The following is a 25,098-nucleotide window of genomic DNA, read 5'->3' as shown; positions in this document are numbered from 1 at the left end:
GCTACAAAGGGAACAGCTCCACCATTTCAAAAGGTACATCATATCTCTGTTGGCAGGGATATTTTTTTATTCTGCCTACCATGATCCTAACGCCTAGCTCTTTGAATGACAATTAAAGTAAATCTCTCATTCTATCAATCCACTTTTTTCCAGCTCTAATCAAGAAGCTAAAGGTAGGTAGATTTAATGGTAGTAAGAGAGCAAACACACATCAAGATATCCCTAAAGGTTTCTTTCAACAGCGCAAACTTTAAATCAAAGCATTAATGAATACGAAGCAAAGAATGATTTGGCTGCCTGATTTTCGGTTCTTCCACAGAGACTAAGTGAATGACAGCACTTTCTACACTAAGCCAGAAGGCTGTTAACATCTTCCTAAAAATTAGATGATGTAGCCTGCATTGCCTCAGCTGAAGAATTTGCAGCCTGAACACTATCGATCTTCCCATGAAACAGTCAATAGATGAAACCTGTCATAAGAAGCAACTTGCTGGGATTCTGTATTTTCAAAACACTAATTGGTCAGTGCTCCTTCCCTTTATGTCATTATTAAAAGTTTAGAAAAGCATAGTCTATATGCTTTTCCAGATTTAGTTTGAAAAGATCAAATAAGAACTTTCCTTAAGAAGACCAAGATTATAGTCAGGGCTAAATTCTCCACTGCTGTGATGACAGCTAGTGGCTTTGCTCTAGAGGTACTCTGATGTTGATCAGAACATAGTTGTACATAGCTACAATGGCTTTGGCTAGAAACTTCTCGGGCTAGAAAATTGTCTGAATCTCCTCACACCTCCAACCACCCAAGGAAAACACGCCCAGCTTCTTATAAAGGAGACCTCTAGAAAGGCAGGTTGGCACCATGCAGAAACATCCTGCACTGTAAAGGAGAAAAGGTCAGCAACATGATGTTGTATGCAAACAGGATGTTGATTAAAAGTTTGCTATAAATATCTCAAGTGGAAAGGAGAGAAAAGCAAATTTCATCTGAACACAGGGGAAAAAAAAAAGTCAAATTAGGAAATAGGCCACAGAAACAAAAGGTTCAAAGAACAAGTTACATTATTTATATAGAGACAAAGATACAGATAAATTTTGTCTCTAGATATATATTGCTTAATAGCAACAATAATTCACAAAGGCAGGAATGACAGAAAAGGCTTTTCTTCCTTTTTAGACTGCCAAGCTCCCCTTTCTACCCTTAATCTATTTTAAGGCTCATTTCCCCACATTTCCCAGATAAAATTAATCAGCACTACCAGAGACAATTAGGACATCCTGCTCCCTTGACCACTAATCAATCCCTGCTCTCTACTGATGCTGTATCAATATTTGTGATGTTTATATGTCCTCTGGGATATGGATCGTAAGCACCAAGCTCATTTAGATTAGGTCTCATTATCACTACTATTCTCTGGATCTGTGGACGAAGGTCCACCACAGAAGACTCTCCTAACCCCACAGGTTACTAATGCACTGCTGTGTCTTATTCACATCCTCCCTCTGATTACATGGAGCAGCTAAACAACATGAGAGTTCTTTCAGCCTTTGTGCACTGCATCTAGATTAAGAGCAAATCAATATGAGATGATTAATTACACACTCAGCTATTATAACAACAATAAGATTTTTAGTTCCTACTGCTATCAAAGTGCAGCGTCTGTTATTTAGCTCCTATTTAACTATCCTCCTCCCTCCCCCAAGACAGAATAATCTATTCTGGTTAGCAAGAAAAGCAGAAGATAAACATGCACATCCAGGTCACTTAACTACAATTTGCCAAGTCACCTTTTTTTGCATTTTAAATTAAGGAGTGATTTTTTTTTTTTTTTTTTTTTTTTAATTGCGTCACATGGCCTCAGTCCCCAGCAACAACCAGTTTTATAGTTTCTTCTACTGGCTGACCTCTGCAGGCACTAAGTGGCATCTGCAGGATCAGGTAAAGCATCAAGTACATACCCACAGGATGGCAACTATAGTATCACCACTTTAGCATGCAACTCTGATAACCTCCAAATACGTGTCTTCATTCACATTCACTCAAGCGTGCACAGTACTTGTATTTACTGTACCCAAAATAGTTGATTATCCCAGAATATGGCTGCTTTGGCATAAGTCTTACTGCAAACAAAGAAAATTCATTACCGAAATAATAGTACAATAATTACAGAGACTATGTGATATTGGCATCTTCTTAAATCCATTGTGCTCTTCATTGTTAGTTGCCTTCTGCACACCTCCACAGATTTCTACACTGGGGTTATTTTTAAACAAGTGACTTAAAGAACAGCATCCAGGAGAATGTCACCGTCACTGCCAGTGACGAGGCCTGCCAAGCCTCACACAGCACCAACGAACCCTTCTAGCATGCAGGCTGCTTTACAGACAACTTAAAGTACCTTTGTCCCCAGGATCCAACTGTAATGTAATTAGAAAACCATATGGCAGGTCACATATAAGGAGGCTAAGAAATAGTTTGCACATAGTCATTGTTAAGACAAAGCAAATAATTGTCCAGAACTCAGAAAAAAAAAAAAAAAAAAAAAGAACGTTAAAAGAATATGAAATTATAAAAGGAAAGCATCAAGTAGCAGCAGTCACCTCTAGATGAAATTTCACATTAACTACACCCATCTCAATTATCATTCCATGGCAGAAGAGTGTATAATAAAAGTCACCCCAGTAAATCTGCCAGGTACACACACCTCAGCTTCTTTTGGCAAGAAGACTCAAGAGGACCTGATGCTAAAATATTAAAATAAAAATCACTGAAAAATGTCACATTAGTTGTGTCATAAGAAAAAAAAGCTCATTTTGGTTTACAGCAAGTGCCACATTGCTTGACAGTGAAACTAGTTAGAAGGTAGCAAAATCCTCAGTTTCAGTTTGGCAACCAGTATCTAGGAATTGTTCACCAGTTTTCTGGTGGATGTCAGATTTTAACAGTTTAGAGCCAAAACCTCTTTTCTTGAAAGCTTACTTTTGAAGTAACATGTAATATATGCAAGAAAAGTCCCTACATGCCAATGTTTTAAGTGTTAAAATATTCCAAGTCTTTTACTCCCGTATACATCCTTAGCTTGATACCACCGATGGAAATACCCATTTGTTGGGGGGGGGGGGGGGGGGGGGGGGGTTAATTTTTTTTTTTTTTTAATATTAAGCAATTTTGGTAAAGCTAAATATTTTATGAATTCTAGCCACAAAAAAACCATGGCAACTAGCAAGCATGCATTAGAGGATTAGTGTTCAACAGTGGTAAATGGGGGGGAGGAATTCACCAAACATTTGTATCTTTCAGATTAAAAACTTACACTGAGATTCTAAGTAACCCACAGATTCCTGGTGTTACTTTACAGACAAAAACAGATGGACAGGCCTTGCCTCATGAAGAATAAAATTATAAGAGATAAGTTCATGCAACTGTATTTTTCACCACTGATGATGCATCTGTCAGGCAGGGAGAGCACTAGCAATTACAAATAGAAGGAAAACCACTGAAGAGTATTGTAAGGGTTGAGGTGTATGAAAGCTCATCTCCTATACAGAAATATTCTCACCGGAAAAGACGAGGCCCAAAATAAGTAAGTGTTTCATAATTTGAGATTTTTTTTTTGTCATAAAACAATACAAAGCAGCTTATAAAGCCTCCTTCTCAGGCATAGCCCAAGATATTATGAAACATTTTCAATATTGAATTAATTTGTGTACATAAAAAAACAGTCTGGGTATGGTGCTCTCTACTAAGCAACAATTTGAACTAAGTTCTGCTCTGACTTACAAAGGGAAGGCAATATGGTGTTTCTACTAAAGAATACAAAAAAAGAACATCAGCACTCTGACTTAAATAACATTCCCCTTCTCACACACTTGAGATCAAATATTCATCCATAGGTCAAAGACACCAAGAGAAATACAGCTAAGTGCACAGTTCAGCTTGTGTACGTGTTGTATCTGAAAGCATACATCTTCTTATGCAAGAAGCAGAAATCTCAAGTTCACCTCCGGAACAATTAATGACTAATTTTAAACCAAGACCAGCACAGAATCCAAAGTATAAAACCAAGACTACATATGTTCAGTATGCAATTTTAAAATGCTTTGATTTAGCAGTAATGAAAGGAAATTTCTTTCTCCTCAGAAATAAATTAAAAGCAATAGATTTCAGAGAGAATGTAAGCAATAACAGGCTTGAATTTCAGAAGGAGGAAATCTATTAACTGTGTTCAAAGAGAGAAGGTATTTAATTGGTGAATAACACAAGTCTGCAATATGGTCTGTTAACTCTCCAAGGGCCAAAGCATTGCTTCCATCAAAGGAGGTTCTGCTGAAGTCATCCAAAGACTAGGTTCCATATTACCAGATAATCCTACCCCTCCTCACCAGGGGGTTTCTTCAAATTTATTAAAAATATTCCACGTTCTCTGTCACATCTAGATCTTGGCATGCCTAGAACTATGATAAATAAGCAGCACTGGATATAAACAGAACGAAGAAATTGAAGCAAAAAGCAGGCAATTTTCCTAGAAATCAAAAATTCTGCAAACACAGAGTATATGCATGTAATAAATGTATGCATAAATAACTAAACTATATCAACATTTCATAATGCAGCACAATTAAACCTAAAGAAATGCTGACAAGTTCTCCCCTCTTAGGGTGCATTTTTGAAGAATAACATAAGAAGCCAAATCCCATTAAAAGTGAATGGGAGCAGGGGCTTACCTACCTTAAACTTGCAAATTTAAGATTCGTACAGTATATATAAGCTATTGTGATTATGGGCAGCAAATTTCTAAACTTCTTGTAGGTACATTATGTGATGCCTCTGATATGAAAACAGATATAAAACTGGAAAATATTTTACAGTCAATCATGAGATCAAGTTCATCTTTGATAATCACATATTTTCATAGTCTTATGGCTATTTCAGAGTTTAGGAGGAAGTCTTGACCTCATTTTTTTCCCTGAAGAGCAGGAAAACATGTCATAAATCAGGAAAAGAACTATACCATGATGACACTCATTCATTATCTTTAAGTCTCCTGCCAATGAATATACTAGGGGAAAAAAAAAAAAAAAAGCCCTTTACCATCTGTTAAAAGACTAAACTCAAAATTAATTTTCCTCTAGAAACTCTGAAACAGAGGCTTTAAGTGCAAACTCTTGAAAAACATGATTCTGTGTTACAACGCTGACCAGCATGAGCTCTATCTGGTGGCAAGATATTGTAGTGCACAGGCTAGAAAGACTATTTTTTGTTCAGCGTGATGTTCACATTCACAAAGATGAGAAACATCTCAGCCTTCAACATTTATTTTTCTTTCCTAGAAAGAACTACTGGATGTTAAAGGACTGGGGGGACACAGGGCAGCAGGCAGGGGGAATGGGGGGATGGGACTGCTATAACTTTTATGCCAAAGCATTTAAACCATGCTTACTAAAAACCTCAAAGGCTGGAGGTAGCTACTACTCAAGAGTACTGAGGGTTTACTGCAACGTTATGGATTCTAGGCAGACAGGACTGAGAAGAAGTACTTGAGGTTTCAGCTGAAGGAAAACCTCTTAGGTAAAATTCAGTAGTCTAAATCAGAATTTGGCAGTGACTCTGGGTTGCCAGCATCACTTCAGCCAAGGTTTAAAAAGAGTTGATAAGAAAGACTAACTTCATCTTACTTAATGTAAGATAAAAATTTAAATACACCAGTGGCAAACCAGGTCTTTATTTTCACCAGAAAACCTGCAATCTTTTTTTAACTATCAAGTCTCTGAACATAGGATAACCCATTCAAAGAAATAGAAGGAGATTCTACTACATTACTCATTTTAGCTCCAAAAACTAAACATACTCTGAGTCCTTATATAATGCTAGGAATACAAACTTTCCTCACACCTGCAAATTGGTGCCACTGGAGGTGAAAAATATATTTTGTATTGGCTAAACAGCCAATATACTAAGACAATTTCTCACTAAGAAATTATTACACAACCTACTTTTCATGTCATTTGGACAGTATTATGACAAAACTCCAGGCTCCAAGTTTAAGCTGTATCACCATATACTTTATAGAAGAATTTTTTGTGTTACTTTGAATATGTTGGAATGCAATGCAGAAAACAAAGTGACATGCAATTTATTCCACTGTAGCAATCAAAATTCAGAACCATCTCTTCGTATGCAAATGCTTTGTACAACAGTAGCTTATCTTGAAATACATTCCAGTCCTCAAAAAAGTGGACTTCACCTTTTTAATTATACCTAACCAAAAAAAAAAAAAAAATTATATCACTTTGAAATAGTGTCCACAGCCACATCTGTTTGCAGTGAGACATGGTGCAAAAATGGTCCTGTATCTTTGTAGCCCAATAACTGCTACAGTTAAAGGACCAAGTTCACTTGAGTGTTGTAAATGTAGATACCATCTGAATGCTAGATTTTGCTTTTGGGAACACGATTTATCTGAAGGTGCTCAAGTAAGCCTACGGTGCCCCATAGGATTGAAGCTGGAAAACAGTTACTCAGCCCAGAATCCAGCTCTAAATCCAGGTGTTCCTTGGAATGTGACCAAATTTACTTGCTTATGGATAGAGTGAAAATATGCAGCTGCAACATTTGAGCAGTCAAAAACACCTAAACAAAATAGTTTTATCGCAAGATTGTGACTGGGTCCTCTAAAAATCAAATCAGACCCTTTAGGTGTCATCCTGGACCTGCAAAACCACAGAACAAGTCAATGGGCTTAATGTTGACAGGGACAACATTTATCTCATGACTTTTTCGAAGAAGTCCTCACTCGTGTCACTTGGGAACAGAAGAATCCATTCTTGATCCGTGTCTCAGTCCTAACTATGAAAGGTAATATTTATTGCACAAAGTGGGTTCCTAGCACATACCTCATAACCACTCCTGCCTTTTGCTCTGTCCTATATAGCTAACCAGGAGCAAACATCTGTACTTCTAAAACCTGTAGTGGAATATTTCTCTAGGAGAGGATTTACCACTTCTGACAGCAACTCAAGCCCTCTACTCTTAGTTCCTATTTCAACTATTTCTGCACTGTCCCACAACTACCCCCAGCCTTCTGTGAAGCACGATCCTGAAAGCAAACTCAAGGCTAGATAACCACACATCACACTTGCAATGTCATTATATACCCCAATTTTGAACTACAGAGCTCACTGCAAAGTGAGCTGCTAAAAACATGCTTTTTATGACAAGAGATGGTTAATTCCTTGTTTCAAGGCCTAAATTGCATGCTTTTCAATGAAAACTGCATATTTGTTCTCCGATCCTTCCAGTGTTCTCTAAAGTTCTAACACAAGATCATCAAGGACTAATTGTCTGGAAATGTAGTTGATGGAAACAGCTAGTCATCCTATAATCTGTTCTACATTAAATCTCCTCAGGGGGCTTGGAAGTAGAATACCAACATCCACACAGATCCCTTGCATTTTTAGCTAGGAGCAAATACTCGACAGCAGAACAAAAACAATTATGAAGAATCTCCTGTATATCCTCAGCCACATAAGATCTCAATCAAAACAACAGCAAATGCTAAAGAAGAAAGCACTCGGCATGGTATGTTCCAAGGGATACGTTTGTTGTTCTTATCCCATTGACTGCAGATGACCGGTGTCAAAAGAACAAAACAGAATTACTAGAAAAAGGTGATTCATGAAAAGTATCCTTTCAGACATTTCACTGTTTCTTGGTGAAAGGTGGCAGGCTTACTGCTAAGGAGTAACAATGCCTTGTATTTCTGTTTACATCAAAGGTAAAGCCCCTAAATAGCATAAAGTAAGTTTGGAGTACTTATACTTGCCCTAGCTCAGGAAAAGCAACAAGAATTATAGTAATTGCAGGAATATGCCTCTTGGATGAAACACTCAAGGCTCTGCCACAGGTATGGGTGTTTGGGTGGGTTTTTTTGATTGCTTCTGGCTAAGAGGGCACTGCTGCTCCCAATGACCTGAGCCCAATAGTAATATCCTCATACAGTGTCATTTCCAGAAAGGAATGTTTCTCCTATTCTTTCAGTGACACTATCTTTAAAAAGGTAAAAGCAAACAAAAATTGTTTGGAGGCAATTCACAGTTAACACCACCTCCAGCTTCCTAAGTGCAGGATCATAGTTATTACCAATGTCAAATGCAAACAGATTAATGTAGGCCAACAGTATTCTTCGTCACAGTAGAGTAATTGCTTATAAAGAGAACAAGAAGCATGCCTGAAAGAAACACAGAACACTTCTATAAACAGAAACATGTTTTACCAGAAAATGAACTTGACTTCTCTACATGTTGTGATGGATACTTAGTGCTCCAGCAAAATGGAGTAATACAAACCACCTTAAAAGCACTTCTAATAAATACATACTTGGATAATATTGCATAGAAAACCAATGAGCAATAGGCTAAGAGATTTCAAATTTGTGATGGAAGAAATAACTAAATTGAAATCAAATATAGGACAAATTAATTATAAAAGGGTGGGATGAAGTTGATTAAGTCAAAAAAATAGGAAGAGAAAAGAGGTTAGAAATTAGGGTATACACAGACATCTGACAAGGCTGTTGTCAGGCTGCCTTGGCAGGGTCATGGTGAGAACATTCCTTAAAAATACAAGAGGGGCTTTGCAGAGAAAAAGGTGCCCGACACAAAGCAGGGAACAGTTTCTAGAAATTTTATTTTCAATTTCAATGAGCAAAAACTTTAACCATAAGATTCTGTGCGTGCTGTCAGCTACCCTACTTTAGAATTTGACCAGAAAACTACCTCTTGACAAAAACGTTGCGTTGCATTTACAACAAAGGACATTTGCTGCTCACGCCATGCGAAACACCTCATAGAAACTTCCTTCTGCTCAAGCACCAGTAGGTATCCATGTGGACCTAAGTCCTTTGTGTCCTCGAACGAGCTGTGCTTACAGCTGCAGATGGATGCTTTCCATCGCACACCTCTGCCTGCTCGCGGTCTCTATTGCTCCCGCCCGGATTTACATTTTCTTACTCTGTTTTTTCTGTTGCTGTTCTCCAGCAGGTAAAGCTCACCTTAGCCTCTCAGAAAGCACGGACCAGTGCCGCCGTACGAGGCTCAGCTCTGCCACCAGTTCGCTTTTTAAACGAGAAGGAAGAGAGTCCGTGATACCGGCAGATGCACTCTCTGAAGCTCACTCCAGATCTCGAACCAAAGTCGAGCGAGCAAGCCCGCCCGCCTTCCCTCCGGGGCTGCAAGTTTCACGAGCAACCACTCAAAAATAACTCCACGGATCAGAAATCTACGCTGCGCGGTGGGGTGGGGGGGACGACTCGGATGAACTGAAGGCGCACCCAGCAAAACTTTCTTTGTCGCCGGGTTGAACCGCGATGAACACCGACCTGCGTTCAGCGGCGGGGAGGGGGGAGAGCCGGAGGAGCGCAGGACCCTGCCCCGCCACAGACAAAGGCGGCGGGCCCCGGCGGTGCTGCGAGCCCCCCCCAAACCCACCACCCTCCCCGACCCCACTCACATGCCCCGCTGCAGCCGCGGCTCCGTCGCGCCGCTCGCCCGGGCGGCCAGCGCCCAGCACAGGCAGAGGTACAGGCACGCCGGCCCCGCTCCCATCGCCCCGCCGAGGGAAGGGAGCCGGAGGGCGGCCGCGGCTCGGCGGCACTACCACGACCACCACCCCCAACCACAGCAACAGCAACAACCACGACCACCACCGGCCCTCCAAATCATTTAAAGAGGCGGCGAGGCGCGCCACTGGCTGGGCGGCCCCGGCCCGCCCCCGGCAGCCCCCCGCCTCCTCCTCCTCCTCCTCCTTCTTCTCCTCCTCCTCCTCTTCTTCCTCCTCCTCCTCCGGGGGGAGGCTGGGTGCTCCCCGCCCGCATCGCCGCGGGGGTCTCCTCCCGCCCGGCTGTGCCCGCGTACTTACCGCCTCATCTCTGCTCCTCCGCAACGTCTCTTCGGTTCCCCTCCTTTACAGTGACTTTCCTCCTCGTCCGGATTCCTGTTGGGTGCAACGCAGAGAGGTGGAGATGAGGAGGGATTTGTTTTCACTGAATAATATGTGAAGTTACGTGCAACCTCCTGTTCGGTGGCGGTTACCGGTTCTGGGAGGAGAGCTGAGCACCCCCCGCACGCTCCCCCTCTGCTCCACGGTGCCAAGCCTGCTCCTGCTTTGCTGCGAGAGGCGTTATCTTGGCTTCTCTTTTTTTCCTCTAGTCCTCCTTTGTTCTGTGCGTGACGTCCATTGCAATCACATCTGAGCACTTCAAAGAGGTAACCGTGAAAATAAATGCATTTAACAGCGTGAGGGAGGGGTAACACCACTACTGCTGAGAGTTAGTGACAGCAAGAATGTGAAGCTGGGAACCGAGGAGTGGTTTCTTAAATCCCAGAGTTGCCTGCTATCCTCTAGACCATCCATCCTCTCGTCTTTATGATCTCCCCAGACCTTTACTACTGCTGTCAGAAGGCAACTCTTTCCCCTTTACCGGTGAGAGGAGGGAGACCAACTGACCTGGAAAGGGAACTGTGCATAGTAGCAAGTAAAAAATGAGAAAAACACACCTTAAGCATTTTATGACCTAATGTAGGACTCGGGGTCCATTACACCACGATTTTTGTCTCTCTAGAGACCCATGGCTAACCAACCACTGGGCTGTGAATGAGCAGATGGGCCCAGAGCCAACCGATGCTAAAGACAACTGTGATTTCCTTCCACTCCAGTGAAATGGGCTTCGTCTCAAGTTGCTCCAAATTAGCTCCTATACGAATTTGTGATGGAGAGAACTGCGTGGGCACACCAACATCCTCATGGGTTAGGGGTCAGCCTCAGTTTTACAGGGCATTACTTTGTCTTCCTTTCAGTCCTGTAACAAGATACACCGGCTTCTCCTTTACACACACTTTACAAGCACAGTTTCCTGTATGGTTTTTATTTTCCAAAGCCTTTGCTAAAGTAGGTAAACGTTTACCAATCATAACAAGAAAGCTGCTTTTATATTGTTCACTGCTTTGAAGCTTGCATTGACACAATCCCCTTGAGATTTTATCAACTCATTTCTTTTTCATGGTAAAGAAAACATATAGCCCTTATCTGACCTTAGAGCAGATTAATTGTACCCTGAAATTTCCATTGAATGGCTAAGCTTTTCTTGCGTCTGGAGTAGTTTTAACTCTGCAGGACCTTGTGTCGAGCTAATCTCATTACCTCCTGCAGAGCACATAGTTTTCTAATCATTTTATTTCTTAAACCCCAGAAAATCTTTCTTCATAAAATAATAGACCTTCATTATGTCAGGGCTGAGTGTTCATTATGTCCTGAGATGTCATCCCAACCTGGATTATTTTCAGGATCACATCATGGCAAAATAGCAAAGGATCTTATTGCTCAGCTGTTTTTTCCAGGAGAGGTAAATTAGTCTTCAAAAAATATTTTAATTTTTCCATCTTAAGGGACTTAAAAATAAACTGTTCAACATTATTTTTCAAATCTGTATGTGATCATTACAAATTACACACAACATTTATTGCACCCAATTACTAAGAATAACGGAACAGCAACATGCAAATTGGGAGGTACTGAAGTGCAAAGTATCTTACTGGGTGAAGGCCACTTAATGGATGAGACCTTTGCCTGGGGCCCATACAGCGAAATACAGCTGCAGATGAATTCTGAAGACGGAAGGGTGTAAAATCTCCTTGCAATCTGTGCAGAAAGCCTTGCAGGCCTTGCTTTAGCAACTCTGACACTGACATTCTCCTGAACTGAAATGTAAACCCAGCCTGTGCAATGTGCCCTTCTTACAAATATTATCTAATGTTTTATCCTCAGCTGTGTTTTAATTGAGAATATCCTGCAAAGCTGTTGACTTTAATGGGACGATTCACATGAGGAAGAGTTGCAGGGAACCAGCATTGGTGAAAGCAGTTTCAAAAGCCTACTGGGATAATTGATCCGACTGTGCCTAAGTCAGTTAAATCTTCACACCTGACACAGACAATACAGAGGTAAAAGCAGACTCATTTATTCCAGTTCTTACAGTGGTACCAGTGGGCTATGTCAGGAAAAAAGGGTAGCAGATACAGCATTAGTGACTTCTTTGTATTCCACATTCCTGCCATGACCAACTAGACACATGCCTACTGTCATGAAGCTTATTTGCTATACAATTGTACGTCTTTGATCTTGATACCTACAAACCACACTGTGGCCACCACCAAACCAAGCACTGAACGTGTTGACAAAAGAGTTCCCTTCCTGACTGGTGAAAGGAGTAAATTAAATTGCATCTTGCTCTGCTAAACCAGCTTTTGAACTGAACAGCTAAAGCGCCGATTCCCCTTGGTGGCTTTGTGCAGGTGAGCTATAATCTAATCCAATTGCATAGAATACAAACAGTTAGAAAAAAGACAGCTCATGCCCTCCATGTACTACTGAATGACTTTCTATGGGATGGAAAATACATAATTTTCATTATTCTCCTCTCTCGTTGATCAGAAAATTGTTCTGACAGATTCCAGTGCAATCCAAATTCAGCACATTGTTTACAACGCTGTCCAGATCATGAACTCTGTAGAAAAGTTGGTATCTCTCATGAAGTTCCATCCTATCCTCTCCATTTTAAAGCATATTTCCCTCCTCATTAACATTTTAATTTTGATTTATGATTTCGTCTTGCTACAAAGGTGTTGTGGAAGTTGTGGTGTATCCCCAAGCGTGAATGAGTGTGCCCACAACTTTGAGTCAGTAACACACCACCCTTTTCTATTTTCATTTTTCTGTCTAATTCTCAATATCCCCACTTCCAGTCTTTTTAAATCGTAGCTAGTTACAGGATTTAACATTCCCTTCTGATATAAAGAAATTTTCGTGCAGAGATTGTAATTAGGAAGGCTGTGCTGTGTTCTGTTATTAGCAGGAATTGTGATTTTTGGAGTGGTGGGTTAATTGCTAATAACCATATGCAATGCTTCTCTCAAGATGTTTCCCATTACAGTAATTAACTTAGCAGCTGGGGTAACAGACATTTACCATTTGTCTTCACAGTATCCCTGATTTAGGATTGTTCCAAAAACCTATTTGGACTTTGTTTGTTCAATTCCCAGGTGTAAGATGAAAAAGAGGGAACGCTGAGAAAGGGAGATTTGGAAAGAACCAGTTGCAGGCATGGTACCTGTTTTCAGATGCAAACTGTCTATCAGTGTATCCTTAGGAATTCTGAATTTTCTTCACTAGTCTTAGTCTCGGACCATCATTTTCATCAGCGCCGACTGAATGGACAGCATGGCAGACCAGCCTGAAACAGAATGTTTTCAAAAGTGTATTGATTACTCTGTTGCTCAAATTAATCTGATTAAGCTTCAGCCTTCTTGAGGATTTATTAATTGAAAAGTGCAGAATTTATTATTGCCTACTCATATCCTCAACCTCAAAATCCCTATGGTTTGTGATTTTTTGTTTTCTTCATGTTTCATAGTCAACTACATAGAAATAAACTTTTTTAGGTAATTACTTCCTTTCTATGTTGTCTCACTGGAGTTCCTTCCTCCACAATAAGCAGTAAGAGCAATGCCAGAATTACAGTAATATTTTTAAGTATATGGCTAACCTGAAATTTAAGAAGAAAATAAAGTTGTTCTACAAAGCAAGACCACATGACAGAGCAATAGCAGCTTTGTTGACATAATTAATCAACAAAATATACTGAAAGGATTAATTTTGCTTTCAAGATCATTTTAAAGACTTTTAGGACCACGATGCTAGATTTATCACTTTTTTAAGTTCATTCTGGCCAGAGGAAATTCTGTACGCTACTGTATTAAAGAAGGTTTGTTAATACCCTTAAAGATGTAAAGCAGCATACCAAGGCCATTGGAAGCTTTCTCTGTTGCAATGAATTGGCATTGCTCCGTTGCAATGAATGGGGGAACGCTAATTTACAGTAACTGAGGATCTAGCCCGCATTGTTAATCATAATTATGGACTTACTTCGGGAGGTACATTTTCTAAAGCAGTTGGGTAAGACAAGAAAATTAAGTTCAAATTATTCTCTTCCACAGGAAGTAAAAGTAGTACATAAATAAATACTTGGTGTTGCACTAGATCTTTAAAACCTATAATAGCTTTCTGGCACTGCATCATTCCCTGATATTTTTTCCTACAGCACATAATAGTAAGTTTCTGATAATAGTGCTCACAGACAGCTTTGATTATAACCACTTGTCAGGGAATGGATAACTAGGAAAATAACACCATATTCAACTGTAAAAAATGCTGCCTGAAATACATTAATACAGTGATAATTTCTGCTAATAGAAGCCTCCGAACCCCATCCATTAGCTCTGAATTGAAATTCCTGCTTCGTTTCTGTCTTTCAGAGCATTGCTGCCCTCTGACCCCCTCTTCCATTACTTGGTAGCAACACAGCCATCCACAGACATTAGCTGCCACAAAGGGCCAAACCCCTGCACGAAGCGTAATGACAAACTCGCTGTGTGTCTGAGCAAACCTGGCTGGGACTGGAAACTGGGACCCTCGCAGGGGCTCTGCCTTCAGCGGGCATTGCTTTGCAAGTGCCGGTACAGGTGATGATGACACGCAGGGCACGGGTGATTCAGTAGGTTTGCCCTGTGTGTGAATTTACTGTCAACATCCTACTTGTTCCCCAGTCACTTCCACCTTAGCAATCCAACAGTCACCGACAATGCTCTCCCTTTTGGCCAGTATAACAGAAACTTAGGTTTTCATTGATGTTGGGGATTCATTCAGAGGAGACGGCAGGAGGGGTTGGAAGGGAGGGAAAATGAAAAGGGTCTGAACAATGTGACCCCATAGCAGTCTCTCTAACAGGGAAAAAATGTTCACATAAAGTATTTCTTTTTCACAGAATAAGTAGAAATCCATTCATATTCAAGTCAGGAATATATTTCTGTAGGGAACTATTACATCTGATTGAGAAAATAAAATGTTACCCACATTCACAATTACTTATATAAAGACCGCTGATCTAATTTCTTAGCTTTTCTCTTTAGCATTAGTTAACTAAAACCCTAGCAAGAACACGCTATTGACAATATAATCCTGAAGTAAGTTTTATGTTGGCAGGCAATAACAACTGGGAGTACTTTTATCTATTTCTGGATTTGGGATAACGACACTGCAATGAGTGGCTCATCTAGTGTATTTGTGTTCATTCAAATTAAAATCACACATTTGGAGGGGACTTGCATCTTCTCCGACCTACGCAGGTGAGAGACAGATGTAACTCAAATAAATGTAATGGAGCTATTCCAGCCTCATCTCAATACAAAGAAAAGAATTACGGTTTAGAAACTTCAGAGCAATCCACTATTTTGCAGAGCAATGCAAATATTACAAAATATTTTCTAGGAGGAAATTTTCTTTTTATTTTTTAACAGTTCTTTTCCCAGTGATCTTCTTTTGGCCATGCTGTTACCCACCTGAAAAATCTGCAAAGAGCTGAACAAGCAACTCATTCAAACACTCAGCAGAGTACCTGCATGCTGATGTGTTCAGAGAAATCAGATTTGGGGTATTTGTGCTAGGAGTGTTTAAAGGCTCATCAAGTCAGGAAATACAGAGAGCCCTTTGAGACTTAGCCAACCAACCACAGGTAGACAACACAATCTGATAAATATTCTTGATAAATACTCTTCAAATATTCTTCATCTATCCAGAGGGTAGGAAATTTCAAAGAGTTATTCTCTGAGAAAATTGAAACAAATAAATGCAAAAAAATACTAAAATATGTGATAAAAGAGGTCTATTTCACCTAATGAATTTTTCAGTTAGTTCATAGCATAGTTCAGTGAGTGTCAGGGCTATACTAAAGGGACTAACTCAATGACACAAAACAGGCAATAATAACACTCCAGCAACCGCTGCATGTAAAACTACAGTCTCACCTAGCACTAATACTTCAAGCATTCTAATTTATCCTCTGGGGTAGGCAGCCCCCTCAAAATTTGGTTTTTAGATGTTAAAACTAGTAACTCTCATCTACATCACCAAAAATGCAGTTGCAAAATATATCAAAGAAAGAAGTGCTCAGAAGTAGAATTCTCCTCAGGGTTTCCCCATCCCTTTGGAATTGCTCATATATTTCAGATGTGAGCTGCTGGGAAAGCCTCTATTTTCTCCTTTGTCTAATACAATGCTAAGCACATCACTGGTACTTAAAATACTAAAATTCAAAGGAATAAATGCTTTGTTTATTTGCTTCCAATTAGGAGCTAATGAAATCCCAGGAATACGCTTTCAGGTAATTTGTCACAGAAGAACCGAAACTCAGTAGCATGCTTCTCTGTATAACTTTCCTCTCTCTCTGTTCTGCTGACACAACTAGACCACACTTCATTCTCAGAAAGACATTAGAGCATTACTTTACTGTTTTTTCCCTATAAATTACCTGCCTGGCTACTGTCACCATTGATCTCTTAAGTCCTTGACTGAGTAATCAGTCAGACAGGTAATTAATGTAGTGGCTTGGAGGGAAAGAGGGAGGGAAGGATGAAATGAAAGAGGAGAGTTTTTTCCTTATTCTTCATGTTTTTATTGCCATTGAAAGGTGCTTTATCCATAGCACAAAGGAGCATTTGTCTGTGCTTTTTTCTTCTGAGAGACAGTTCACCTACTATAAATCTACTTACCAACTATTAACAGAAACCAGTCGAATTTCATGGGAATGATGAAACTGAAATCTAAGCAAAAAAAAATCTAACACTTTGTATTTATTTTTCCCCTATTAACACTTATGGACTGCAGTATGTATTTTGAATGAGTAGAAAGTGCAAGACCTGACTCATATTTTCAGATGTTTTTAGAACTAAAACAGATGTTTTAAAATTCAGATAACTTTGTCATATTTTGATAGAAAGAGAAGTTTTTTTCCCTCCTTCCCTCCTCCTAGGTCCCCTCCCCATAGACAAGAATGACCCATGTGATCTACAAACCCAAACATTGATCCGGACTTGTTTTTAACCAAAATGGGTCAAACTCAGGTGCCCAAACATATTGCTTAAACACCACCACTCAGTTTGACTTTAGTCTGAGACCAAAAACATGAGGAAAGGGAATGCCTCATGCTAAAATGTATATTCCAAAAGTACTCGTCAAGGTCCATGATTTTTAAAAAAATCATATAGGCGTATTTTTCCTTTATGAAAGGAAAGCTGAAGCACTTTGCTCTAGATCCTTCCCTAACTCCTAAGCCTTTAGTAGGCTTTCTTTTCAAATATCAAGTCTAGAAGATGATGCCTGCACACTGCAGTTGAGGATATTTACAAGCTTTCTGCCATACTTCCCTATCAAATGTTAGTAACTAAATTCTTTTAAAAGAATAAATGAACTATATAAGAAAGTTAGCAGTAGATAGATTCTGTTTTCCTAATCATGGGTATTTGAGAAGCATAGAGGATTCTCATCTTTGTAAAAACTATGATACATGAAAAGGTACTGAATTTCCTTTATTCTCAAGGAAACATATGTACCCTGGAACAGCTCTTTTAATACATAGAGTTAACCTCATACTGCCATGCACATATATATAGGAATTTACATATTACAAGGCAGGTTTTAAACACTTTTGTCTACAGGGAGCTGATGAACTGAAAATAGTTTAATAAGCTTTCTTTTTAAATTCTTAAGGGAGACAGATATTAGCATCAGCAGTATTTGTTGCTAAATGCAAATAAAATCATTCTGAGTATGGGAATTGCGCTGACCATGCTTCATGAAACAGCAAGCACCGGACTGCAGCAAGAAAGTGGCAATTAAATATTTCACACATGCTTGCGTGTCTGTTTATCTACAGCTTAACGGGTTGTACCATGATCATATCCAACAACAACAGAACGGTGTTGGAATGGAATGCCCAACTAATAATTCTGTGCCTAATATTACCTTGTGGAGAAACCCACATTGCTACAAAGACTTACATAAAAAGTGTCTGAGAAGAATACATAACAGTCAAAAAAGCAGTCTTCACTCCAACAAAATCAGCATTGAGTGGACTAAGTACTGCAAATCAAGCATGTTTTATTAATTCAAGTATCAAGACAATAATAAATTAAGCACCTAGATATACGGAGGGAAAAGGCAATGTCAGCAGTTACATGCTTTTTAGACTGACCTCAAAATTTGTCTAAAAATCAAAAATATTTATGAAGGTTACTATAATTAAAGATTAATGGAAATGGTATAAAATTCCAAAAAGTTTATGAAGCTAAATCATGGCAAACTAACTCAACATTCTTCTTTTATTATTGACTTTTTAGATGCAAACTCTAATCTATACAGACTTCAGTGAAGCATTTATTACATGTGAAAATTATCAGTTTAACCTCAAGCAGTTTACTGTACAAGAAAAGCTAAGGAGGATACAATGGTGAGTTGTGTTCAGAAGGGAATTGTTTAGTTATGGGAAGCTCACTAATGAATCTTTCATGGATGAGTCTTGGGGAAAAAAATAGTACTATCTCTGCACATGGCACAAATAGGCATAACCTCATGAAGTTTGCTGGTGAAAAGGTGAGAGGTGTTGAAGAGAATGAGAATATCATGCTGGAAAAACAAGATGACTGGGGCTGAAGTAAGACATGGATGAAATCTAAAACCACAAGAAGCTAGGTGATACACTTGGGGACTAATAACACCACCAATCTTTGCTGTATTTGCCATGACACACAAAGAGAAGAAATGGAGCCACTCACAAGATTCTGTAAGCCAGTAATGTGATAGGGCAGTAAAAAATAAAATTAAAAAAAAAAAAAAAAGATCAGTATGCTCCTAGAATATAGTGATACATTAGCAGTAAAGATATATTGCTCCTACTAGGAGGCCTTCTGAGGTACCACATACGATTTTGATTATTCAGGAGTATGAAGAAAAGAATTCAACGTGATGCAGGTATGGAGCAGGCCTGTTAGGATGAACAGGAGAACAGGCAGCCAGGAAACTAGAAAGAATTTGATCTGTTTAGACGAGCAAAAATAAGGCTTGTTTAAACTAGCAAAATGAAGGTTGGGGCTGAAAGAGAGACTGTTATGTGACTGCTCTCTTAAAGCACACTATGAAAAGGGGGTAGGACAGGATAAATATCAGGGACATGCAAGAATGTTGGCAAAGCTGAAAGACAATGCTGGCATAAGAACAAGCCAGTCCAAACTGGCCATACATACACGGTTAAGCAGCAAGTGTCTGGAATAGCCTCCTAATACAAGCAATAGGAACAAAATAAAAAACTAGCTACATGGTGGAAATTTATAAGTTCATTAAAAGAATTCTAAAATATGGGTTTATGTGATAACAGGGAACTGGATTTGGTCACCAGGCAGTGCCTTTCAATCCTACATACGTTGCTAGTTTTCAGCCTTTTAATTATGAATCCTATCACTATAACCATAGTGTGTTGCAGCCTCAGGTATAAGAATAACACATTGATCTTTTTCTAGTAACTCCTGTGCTAAAAATGGGGTTCTACCTCAAGTAACTATATGAAATAGCTTTGGAGGTTGCCAATTTAACTAACTTTCAGTAACTTCCAACAACTAAGAGTCTTGCTCCTTGAAGTGGGAATAATCTTTGGTTTGTGTTTGGGTGCAATAGAATCCTGAACCTTGCTCGGGATCTTTAGCCTTATGCTAATATAAATAATAACCAAAAAATGGCAAGCTAACCCTGACACTACAGCATGCTATAATGTTTTCTCTTAGGATAGGAATATATTTGTCTTTTACATCACAGAAAAACATCTAGAGGCTGAATAAAAGCAAAGGCCAGCTACAATTTCAAAATGCAAATTTGCATGCAGTCATCTATCATGATAGCATGGGTAATTACACCAGTGGTGTCAAGATAGTCCAAACCTGCTAGCTGAGTTTATTTGCAATGTTACTGACAATGGGAAATGATCAAATTTTATAGTTTAGTTAGAACTAGAAAAATAATATGTGTCAACTTTCTTTTCAGTATAGCAGCACCTTCTTTTGTAACCATATGTTTACTGATAAGCCAGATCTACCAAGGTTAGCACTGCAGGGCTAACAGAAGAACAAGATAGCTTCTATTATATCTTTGTACACCATCAGCAAGTTGCCTTCTAAATTTTCTTTACAAGACCTTTATCTCTGGCAATGATGCATGCAGGAAAAAGACTGGCAATTGATCAGCAATTGCAAAGCTGATTTTGCGGATCTAAACAATTTCAGAAGAATAAAATCTTGCTCCTACTATGTCATTCCTTGCAACAGCATTTTTCCCACTTTTGTACTGAACTCATGACAGAAACATTTAATTTCATTAAACCATTACGGTAGGCAACATTCACTTAACATCAATTAGCTTGTATTATAGCTGATAATTTCAACCAGGGCAATATGCAATTGACATTCAGAGCTTGGTCTGGACATGATATGGATAAAGGGGGATGCCTCTGCAGCTGTGTTGCTCCTCCCCTGTCACTTAACTATGCGTGTGTTGTTGAACTAGATAGCAGCCCCCCAGGGCATCTGCTCCTGTTATTAGGAATTACAGCAATGTACTAAAATCTAGTTTGAAAAGCGGTTTCTCTTTGTATACATTTTGTTATAATTCTCAGTGAAAACGGAATTTGCTTCCTGAACTGCTATGATGTATTTTGGCTGTTGCAGCATTACTGAGCAGGAATCTTTAAATTTATGGTGTTTTTTATATTTGCTCTCTTTAAGCATTGAGCACAGCAGTGATATCATTCAGATATACATTATTAACTGATAAACTATTCTGTCCATCTTATGGCTTGTTTTCACTTACTTAAAAGTTGGTAAATGCAGCACAAGAACCAGAATTTGATAGCTTAGGCATTAAAATTATATGGGACATCATTGGGTTTATTTTCTTGCTCCCAAAGCCTGTAGATGACCTGAAAGAAGCCATGAGAAGAGTTGTAAAGTTGTAAACAAATGAACTTTAGGTTGTTTAGCTCCTAAAAGTAGAGTTGCAGCACCTAATCTTGCTGCAGAGAAGAAATGGATCCTCAGCATCACGAAGAAGGAAGCTATAAAAATTATCCTATAGAAAAATACAAAAGACAGAGATGTGTCCTAAATCTTACCTTCTCCTGGGCTTAAATACTGGCCTATGAAAAAAAAACTATGTCTGAGATTATCCTGATCTTTACATCAAGCGATCACTAGATAAATTGGCAATCTTTAGAAGAGGGATCAAGACCAAGGCATCTCTTTTTCAGCTCAATGCCTCCTTCTGCTCCTGCACCATACTGCACTGCACTGAGGAGCCAGAGCCTGCTCAAAGCAGCTCCATCCATCTATATTCCTGTCTTGGCTTCCTCTTTCTCCCAGCATTTCTCCAGAAATCCCCAATTTCTCATCCCTATTTCTCCTTTGTCAGGTGCTTCCGTAGAGGAAGACTGGCAGAAGTACAGGAAACACTGAGGAAAAATGTCGTCTTTTGAACTATTGGCAAGAATAGAGACCTGTATCCTCCAGCTTAATTTCTAATGAAGATAGATACTGGTTTCATGTCTTCTGGAGAGGTTACCTCAGGTAGCAGTCTGCACAGAGGGATGTCAGCATGGGACAGGCAAAGCTGCTGAGCCCTGCTAAGACAGAGACAGTTCTGGACACAAGCTGAAACAGAATGTTAGGCATTAGGGAAACATCACTATCAAAAACATGGCCATTATGAGCTTTAGGCTTGCAATTCTCACTGTACTGCCAGGATTTAAGTACTTGTATTTCACCTCAATGTCCTAAGGCACTGGGGGGAGGGCTGTGCTTTAATTTCAGGTTTCCCTTTAAATTCTCTCTGCCTTGCCAAGGTGGCCTAAGGACAAATCCATTAATGCATGCGATATGCAGGTATATTTACATTATGAGAGTTATGTAAGCAGGTAGAGCTCATCAATAATTAAAGGCTTTGTGGGTAAAGAAAGATGTGACCAATTTCTTCTTCTAGCTTCTCAGGGTTTCTGTGCATGTAACACAATCCATATGCTTTTCTCATGAATAATTTTAAGGGACAATGTTTTAAGGGATGATGGTTCCAATCCTTCCATCTGCAGAAGGTTGTGTGAGCCTCTCTCGCTTATTTCTCGTAGAAACAAGCTAGAGGAATTACCAAGGTAAAATAGGAATTAGTAAGGGAAGGATCAAGCTCTCATTCTAGTTTGATGACAGTCTGTCCAAGGTGCAATAAAATCAATACTTTCTCTTGCTGAAAGGTTTCTTTCTATCTACAGCAATGACAAGAGGATAGCGGCAAAGAGCTCTATTAGCTGTTCTTCAAGAATCAATCACACTTAAAAGCAATAGTGAGTATGACAGCAACTGCACAATGGACGAATAATTTTTTCACACAAATATCCTGAATTTCAGAGAAGAGAGATACTTTTAAAGAGATGGGAAATAAAATATCTGTTTCTCTCAAAATCAGGAAAATACTAAGCATTTATTACTGAAGACACTGAAACAAAAATGCTAAGATCCTTAAGGGGTAAAAACCAACATGCAAATTCAGTCCACCTGAACAAGAGCATTAGATAAAGATCAAGATTCACTTGAAGCAAAATTTTAGACGTCATATCAGGAAGTTCAAAATTCATGAAGCTGCACTCCTAGAAGGAAGCCACCATGGCTGTGTCACTTCTACTGTCAAACAGGGACTTTCCCTCATCCACAGTCTAAAAAGCCTCTGATCCTCAGTATCTGGTGAAAGATGTGAGCTGATGCAGCAGAGAGCCATTGTCTTACACCAGATGAGAACCAGCTGCGTTATGCCTCCGTATTATATCTAGATGCATCATAAAGATGTAATTGGCAATTACAAAGTCACATTAAGTGGTATGTAGTGAGCTATTTAAATACATCAGAAGCACGTATAACAGCAGAAAAAAATAAAATTATATCAGGTAAAAGGCATATTCATGCATAAATAATGAGGGGAAAATATGACAAATCAGCTTGTTCTATTGTATCCCATTGAAATTTCCATACGGTCTCAGTTGTGTGGAAGAGCAAATGAAAGCCAGAGCAAAGAAAGGAACTGTGCTTGGAGAATTATTCCTTGTTGACACTGGGTGAGCTTATTGTGGCTCAACGGCAAGAGTGAAAGCATGATCAAGACCAAAAGAAACTCTGGTTAACGTGCCCCTACTTCTGTCTGAGGCACAGGGTTTTTTGAGGTGCTATAGTTAAGGAACACTGTCACTTACTTCGAGAAAAAAATAGACAATAGATGTATGTTGGAGTTACAGACAGAATGACTTTGTAAGTGTGGATAGCAGACTGTACTCTGTCTTTTCACGCTGTCATGTTTCTTTGTTGATGTCTCTGTTTTAAGATCAGTTTGCTCCATGCATCACCAATTGTCCTTTGTTTTCTCACAGCAGGGAAGGCTCAGTTAATCCATATGTCACGACAAAAAATTCAGGCTTCTCTTTGATAGGAACCAAGCATGACAGCAATCTATTGAAGAGGTGTTTTGGACTATCATTTCTTCCAAGCTAATTTATTGACTGGATGGCTTTCAAAAATAATAGGTCTGTTTCCCAAGATAATGAGCTGAGATGTGACTCATGAAGTCCATGTGAGCACACAGACAGACTAATTATGGGAAATAAACTAATAATAAACTATCAGTCTCTAGAAATCAGTATCTGTTGTGATATACCAGTCTAAACTTCAGAGAACATGACTGTTTCCGCCTGTTCCCTGCTACAATGATTTTTTTTTATTAGCTTTAGATATGTAAAACAAATTTCTTACTATTAAGCCTTAGACAGATCAGGATGCTAAGAAAGTATCTGATCTTTGGAGGTGGGGGATGACAGTTTTGCTGAGCAAACTCCAGTTCTAGCATGTGGTTATATGGGGCAAATGCTATCCCACTAATATTTAGTAAGGGTTCCAGAATCCACAGATTTATAAATCAGAGCTGGCAAAGTGAAGCATCCATGCAAATAAAAGACCTTTAACACACCCCATCAACCAATTCCCCCCGCCCCCCCCCCCCTCCCCAGTATATTACACTTTAAGTATAATACCACAGTGCAACTACATAAACAATGTATCTTTCCTGTAGCATTTGTGGAATAATTTTAACAATTTTAACAAGTAGTTTCTGTCACTTGTTTTCCCATTATCTAGGACAGATGACAGACAGGACACAGCCACATTCCCATTGTAGACAAGGCATACTGAAGAAATGCGGCATACTTAGGAAACATGAATTACTCTCACACAATGAAACTTCTAACAAACAAAATGCCCATAATCTTATCTTCCAGAAAAAGGGACTATGTCCAACTTCTGCTGAAGCTGTAAGAAAGACTGTCACTACCTAGTCCAGCCAATTTTTAACTCTTGGACTCCAGAAGAAATTTTCATACTGCAAAGAACTTTTCTGGCATGTTTACGACACACCAAAAAAATGGGTATTCAAAAAAACCTTCACAATATTCTCCTCCCTTTAGGTGTAAACCCAACAGGACTTGTTAGGATTACTGACTACCTATGCTCACTCTGGAGTAATCAGCTATAAAAACAGTAGAACAGTAGAAAATTCTGGGCCATTGTGTGTTTATGACTCTTTTAAGGCTAGCACTTTTAAGGCTGACCCTGAATCATCCTGACCTTTACTTAGCTGTTGAAATGTCTATGCCTTATGTTACCAAGGAAAGAAATTGCTGCTTTAAAATGTTCTTGACCTTGTTCAGCACATTCCTCATGCCATAACTGACTTGCTTTTAGTTGCCAATAAAGCACTGTCAATGAGTTTAGAGATGACAAACGAAAGTTGCAGAAGTTGCATTCCAGGAGCATTTATAATTTCTTCTAAGAATTAAGAGCTCCTTTCTAGCACTGTGAACTCTGGACTGCTGTGGATGCTCTGTCTTTTGCTTATATTTCTATGAATTATTATGTGATTTCTACAAGCACACTTCAGCATATTGGACTTACATCAACACTTACTAATGCTTAGCAAAACTTTTGACAAATACGGTCTGTTCTGGGTATGTACAAACAGTGAAAATAATATGGAGCTACAGAGTCATCATTATTTTCTAAGCCCTGTTTTCTCTTTAGCACAACAGA

General features: G+C 39.2%; 1 protein-coding gene across 5 annotated transcripts in view; it reads right to left on the bottom strand.

The window, feature by feature from the left end:
- Positions 1–9,661, bottom strand: part of LOC115347551 (multiple epidermal growth factor-like domains protein 6) — a 205,572-nt gene extending 195,911 nt beyond the window's left edge. For all 5 annotated transcript variants that reach the window (XR_003925529.1, XM_030029040.2, XM_030029043.2 and 2 more), the window contains exon 1: positions 9,506–9,661. Coding sequence is in view for 4 of the 5 variants with exons in the window: in XM_030029040.2 (XP_029884900.1) it covers positions 9,506–9,600 (95 nt within the window). In the remaining variant the exon portion in view is untranslated. The remainder of the gene's footprint in view (positions 1–9,505) is intronic.
- Between the last annotated feature and the right edge of the window lie 15,437 nt (positions 9,662–25,098).

The sequence above is a fragment of the Aquila chrysaetos genome, chromosome 10 (genome assembly GCF_900496995.4).
Source record: "Aquila chrysaetos chrysaetos chromosome 10, bAquChr1.4, whole genome shotgun sequence".
Taxonomy (NCBI): Eukaryota; Metazoa; Chordata; class Aves; order Accipitriformes; family Accipitridae; genus Aquila; species Aquila chrysaetos.
Note: the sequence above shows the minus strand (reverse complement) of the source record. Positions and strands in the feature narration are given on the sequence as shown.